At 35.7% G+C, this 6146-nt stretch overlaps 1 protein-coding gene across 1 annotated transcript; it reads right to left on the bottom strand.

The window, feature by feature from the left end:
• Positions 1 to 513: 513 nt before the first annotated feature.
• Positions 514 to 6102, bottom strand: rap1gapl (RAP1 GTPase activating protein-like; the record flags this gene model as incomplete). Its single annotated transcript, XM_084090019.1, has 16 exons — positions 514 to 752; positions 865 to 875; positions 1010 to 1093; positions 1215 to 1370; positions 1472 to 1558; positions 1766 to 1837; positions 2259 to 2429; positions 3017 to 3146; positions 3571 to 3671; positions 3846 to 3929; positions 4088 to 4141; positions 4234 to 4312; positions 4430 to 4527; positions 4631 to 4828; positions 5898 to 5945; positions 6058 to 6102. Coding segments are annotated over 16 exons (1485 nt in total), but the record flags the coding sequence as incomplete, so codon positions are not given.
• Positions 6103 to 6146: the final 44 nt, after the last annotated feature.

Here is a 6146-nt window from a genome sequence, read left to right as displayed (position 1 = left end):
GTAATGTGGTTAATCATGCTAGAAACATTGTAAATCATAGTAAATAATACTGAAATGAGGTGTATCAAGGTAAATCATGCTAGAATCCTAATAAATCATTCTGGAACATGGTATATGATAGTAAATCATGCTAGAATCATATTAAATAATTCTAGAATGTGGCAAATCGTTGTGGGAGGAGCCTATTTTACTCAAATGGCTATAACTCAAGAAGTAAATGAGATATCTTCACCAAACTCAGTACACATGTGTATGGGTTCAATTTGAGGTCACAGTAAACAATTTTATGGAGATCGGACCATAGGTGGCGCTATAACTGTTAAAAAGCTTTAAAACCATATATATCCCATGGCAAATTGCCTGTATTGGCTGTAAATGGTCTATTCCATCTATTATGTCAGTGGTTACACGCTTGCTAAATAAATCTTAATAACTTTTGATGCTTTTGTGCTTAAATGCCTTAAAGGCCTTAACTGCTTGAACCCCGATAAATGCTGCTTGCAGCTTTAATCATATCTTTATGATTGCACTTGCAGCTAGTCACAACTTACCTTAATACAAAGTTTAAGTTAAATTATCTATTTACTTAATTGTGCTTTGCAGTCTTTACTGGATGGTAAGCACCTATCTTGAAGTCTTGGAAGTATTTTTGTGCTTAGTCTCGAAATAGCGACACATCCTTCATCTATAGTTCATCCTGGGGACTGGTTTGACCTCTCATTTCAGTGTATCCCACTCCGCTTGTCTGTTCGCTGTGAGTGAAGTAAAATATAAAACTATACACAACTTGTGTGAGAAGCTGTGAGTTGCATTGCACTTAACATCAAAGAAAAAAGTTCAAATATTTCATATATTTGTTCTTACCTTTCACCATCCTTTTCCAGTGTTTTAGCAGTAAAAAAAAAAATGAAAAGATGGTCATACTTTAGCAAAACCACAAAAATTATGATAAAATATATTATGTCACATGTGTTAAGAGAATATTAGTGTGTTATTGGTATTTGCTGACCTTTGGTCGCTGCCCTGCTACACCACCTGCCTTCTTTGGTACTCCCAAGGTATCGAATGAGTGGCTTCGCACTCTAATAGCTCTCTTAAGGTGGAAAGGGAGACATAAAGTGATTTATTTGATGCTCATTTTAATGTCAAACAGTAAAAAGCACTATCCAGTAACAATATCAAGGCCTACTGTATATTGCTCTGAGATTATCTACCTTAAAGTTCTCAATGAATCCTCCACCACCCTCTGGAACACTCCTCCCCCCTTCAGTGAGGGGGACGCTGGGCAGTGACGGCTCTCCCAGCATGCATTGGGAACGGGAAGACAGTTCAGATCGCAGTGCTTCCAAGAGAGACGAACGAGTACGTGACTGAGATCACAAAAGGAGAGAAATAGAAGCACAAGTGTTATAAAATAAGGCTGTGATATAAGAGAATGGTTAGTTTAGGTGTTTTATGTCTGGTTGGTTACCTCTAGTCGACTGAATTTCTCTGCCTTGTAACAAGAGATTTCAGCGTTTATAAGTTTGGTCAAAAGGAACTCTCTTAAAACTGAGCCCTGGAAGTAGAAATTCAGATCATTGTCAGGGACTAATTAAAAAGTATTCTTTTCTTTTCTTTTCTTTTTTTAAATTGTTGATTTTATATTTAGTGGGTCTATCATGTTTCTTATTTGAGACCAAATGGTAAATAATTGTACTGATGTAAGAGAGTTGAAAGCTGCCTTGCTGAAACCTCTGAATTATTATAAGTCATGTGATCTCACCTCAGTAAAAATGGGCGGTGTAGGAAGGGGTGGGCCAAATGGAGGCACATCCTCCCTAGCAGTGATAGATACCTGTCAATCAAACAATAGATTTTGAAGTACACAGTGAGTGATGATAAAGCGTTTTAAATCTGATGTTTCTGACAATAAGGTGCTAGATGATAATTATTATTTTTTGATGATGGTTAAATGCCACATTGACAAAGCAAAGTATCCTAAATTTAAACCTAACTGTAACATATTTTCTTCTGATTTACGTTTACTATTATCATCACTTCAAAAAAATCTCCACCAATAAAAAAGCAAGAACAACTTTAAGTAAATTGTAAATTATTTTATTTATTTTTTTCAACTTATTCCCCACTTCTTTTTTGGTTCTCTGATGTTTGTATTTTTTATTGAAATATAAATCTACAAATAAAATAAAATAATTAAAAAAGAGTGTTGATAAAGCTAAATGTAGCTGCTGCTGCTTTTTTTTTTCTTTTTTTACCTGAAATGATCCTCCATCTCCACCTTCTCCCTCATTTTCTCTCTTTATTCTCCGCACTGCAATGAAACAATGCAAGAAGTGGGATCTGATCACATCCGAAATAAAGGGAGTGTGACCCTCTTGGTAAACCAGGGCAACAATATCATTCCCAATGTGTCTCTTTCTCTGCAACTGAGGAGGAAAAACAGAAGGGTAGAGTTGTAATTCAAGAAAGACTGAAAAGAAGACTGATTAAGTTTGTTTTTATGAAGGATATTCAAGCACTTATCACTCCGCTTCTCTGTGATTGTTCCATTCTGTGTATTAGTGGTGAGGATTTCAGGGGTTCTTTAGCAAGTTATATCGATACACCAGTAGGTAGTAGCGAGTTGACTTTTTTAGTGAATCATTAATTCATGAACGAAACAGTGACTCGACAGATTCGTTCAACCACACTGATTCATTTGGGAACGAATCACCACCAGTTACTTACTTTGTGTTGATGGGAGACGCAAATTGGAATTTTTGGGGGGGAATATTTTCATTGCCGATGCAAAAATACATTAAGCAACCATGTTGCGTCTAAAATGTAAGTTAGCCTACTCAATATTAACTTCTTGTTTATTGTTGAACTGTTGCTTAAAAGAAAAACATCACAGTCGTGCTGTTGGTCTGAATGTTAGCATACATAACATGAGGCTTACAGAAGTTTGGTAAAAGAGGTTAATTGAATTTTTTTTTTTTTTTTTAACGACACACACACATTCATTCAATTTAACCTGTTGTGTATCTCCTTCTGTGAACGGCAGTTTGGTGACAACATGGAACATAATCTCTCGTCCATGGAAGGAAGTGAAAACTGCTTCATTTCCTGTCTGGCCATGAGAGACATCCAGACCTCCCCTGAACCTAAGAGATGGAAAATGTTGATGTTCTTTTGGCAGGTGACAACACATTTCAAAGTAGTGTTTTGTTATTGATATCGATGCACGTCCTGATTTTGCAGAGTTAGACGCGTTCCTGGGTCAACATATTTTATTGATCGAGGTCGAGAAACAATGCTCCTCTCCAAAAATACAGCCCTAACCCAATCCCTACCCCTAAATCTAACCCTAACAATAAGTTGTCCCTAACATCCGAGGGAAATGATAGATGAAAACACCCTGAATGTAAGCCTAAACTTGACATAAACTGTAAACATAAATTGAAATGTTGTTCCAGGATCATCAAAGATGTTGATCCAGAAACATGTTGTACTTGGTAAAATCATGTTGTGAGATACGGCACATTGATATCAGTAAATATCAATAGGAGTGAGTCGTAACCCTCTTACCCAGTAAATCCTTGCAGTTTGACTGTCTGTCCGAGTATTGATAAAAACTCCAAAAACTCCTCACTTTCCTCAGTGTTACTGAGAATATCTTCCTCTGTTAACTACATAACATACAACGAAAACAAAATAATGTTACTGTAACAAGAAATTACAAATATCCATTTAGGCTATTTATTCGTCAGACCTAGTCAGACTAACAAGGCTGGTATTAGAAAACTGGTGAACATGTCAGGTGAACCGGTGAACAAGGCATCATATTTTTTGTATCTGCATACCTGTCCTTCTCTCTGGTATAAGACACCGAATTTAAAGTTTTGAGACACCCTGTGTTCATCAAACGCCATTATGACCTCTGGGGCCTTACGATGCAGAAAGAAAAGAGATGATGGATGACATTTGCATTGATTGTGTCAGAAAAGTTTTTACTTTATGGAATTTATCAGTTTATAAAAGAAGAAATGCAAGTTAGCACTTCCACCAGATCATAGTACAGACAGATTGTGAAGTGAAGATGTACCTTCAAGTAACTCACAGCCTCAAAAACTGATACGCTGATACTTGAGCACAGCATCTTAAATAAAAACAAATCAAAGCTAATTAAACTTCTATTCACTTTCATTCATATGTGAATGAAATAAAACCGGTTGTGTGATTTTGAGATACCTTTGCCAGCTCCACTGCCGTGGGAAATTGTTGAAAGAGAGAAACAGAGAATGTGCCATTAATTGAGCACTCCTTCATTCTGATAAAATGAAAAAAAAGAAGAAGAAAGAAAACTAATCAGGATGATCTGGTACAGGCGGTTATTACTGCACACCATCATAATGAATGACATGTAAGGTGGTTACAAAATACAAACCTCAGAATGACTCTCAGGCGATTTTCCTCTTCCTCAAGACAAACAGATAAAACTAGGGGCCCAAGAGAGGGGTCACAGGCAGTGAACGAATGATGATACTGCAGCAAAGATGAAAGAAAGGCATAAAAATACATTCAAACTATATTTTGAGTTGATGAAGTTTTCCAAATGAAAAAAAGAAAAGAAAAAATGATCACTGACTCTATGGCGGAAGAATTCCTGATAGACTTTAGCTTCACTATCTCTCTCCATGATATCATAGCTCTCCAGACCGAATCCCCCCTGTGAGAGAGTAGGGCTGGTCTCCACGTGTCTATCCAGGGGAGGGTCGATCCAATAACCTCCAGATTTAGGGGGCAGGATGAGAGGTAAGCCATCTCCAATCTTTAACAGCCGTGTCTGAGTGATCAATAGTGATTATGGGAACTTGAAACTATATACACTATGGTTCAAAGGTTTGGGGTCAGTAAGAATTTTTTTAACGTTTTTTAAAGATGCCTACTAAAAAAACTTTTAAACTGTATTTATTCTGATGGTGGCAAAGCTGAATTTTCAGCAGCCATTACTCCAGTTTTCATTGTCATTGTCATATGATCCTTCAGAAATCATTCTAATATGCTGATTTGCTGCTCAAGAAACATTTCTTGTTTTAGCAATGTTGAAAACAGCTGCTTAATATTTTGTTGGAAACTGTAATACATTTGATCAGGATTCTTTGATTAATAGAAAGTTCAAAAGAACAGCATTTATTTGAAATAGAATTATTTTGTAACATTATAAATGTATATATTGTCCCCTTTGATCCATTTAAAGTGTAGCCTGGCTACATACTTCCGCTCTGTACAAATGAAATGTACGAGAGTCTGGTAGGACCAGGCTATTTAAAGTGTCCTTGCTGAATAAAAGTATTAATTTCTTTAAAAAAAAAAAAATATATATATATATCTTACTGACACCAAACATTTGAATGGTATGTTTGAATGGTATGTAAGTATGGAACATGTACATGCATATCAGGGTGTTTCTTCATCTACGGGCACTTTTAGCTTTCTGGACTATTAGAAAATAAACTCTTTTAAATCATGCTTTTTACTCTCTCACTAAATATAAAATGTTTTCCTCTAACAGTGTATATATGTGCATCACTAGAAGTTCCATCTTTTTAAAACATAATTTCCACCACAGTGAAACTTCCACCACAAAGTATACTGTCTTTAATAGTATTCTGTGATGAAAATGGCATTTCTAAAATAAAAAATATATGACATTTTAAATGTGACCTTCATTTATCAAAAAAACAAACAAAAAACAAAACAAAAAACTGGTACATAAAAGTGGTTAAAGTTGAAGAAACACCCCTTATGATATGCTAAAATAATTCTCTATAGACTGAAACTTTCACATAAACAAATAGTTTTGGGTAACCAGCACTCATTTATATTTTTTTAGATAAAAGTAAAATCCCTACCTTCAGAGGTAGTGGGAACTCACAACGTTGTTCATCCAATCTGCTACCCTGCAAACAAACACAACCACAGTGAAATCATCATCATCATTGCAACCATATTGTATTTACACTGTGTTGTTTATTCTGAATAAGAATGTGGAGAGAAAGATCATGATGTTACCTGTAGCTTTTCAATGATTGCAAACAACTCAGTGACCTGCAGAGAAATGACGAGGGAATGACAGAAACAGTGAATGTTTCAGATAATGC

Source organism: Abramis brama (genome assembly GCF_963993115.1).
Source record: "Abramis brama genome assembly, chromosome: 17".
NCBI classification, from domain to species: domain Eukaryota; kingdom Metazoa; phylum Chordata; class Actinopteri; order Cypriniformes; family Leuciscidae; genus Abramis; species Abramis brama.
Note: the sequence above shows the minus strand (reverse complement) of the source record. Positions and strands in the feature narration are given on the sequence as shown.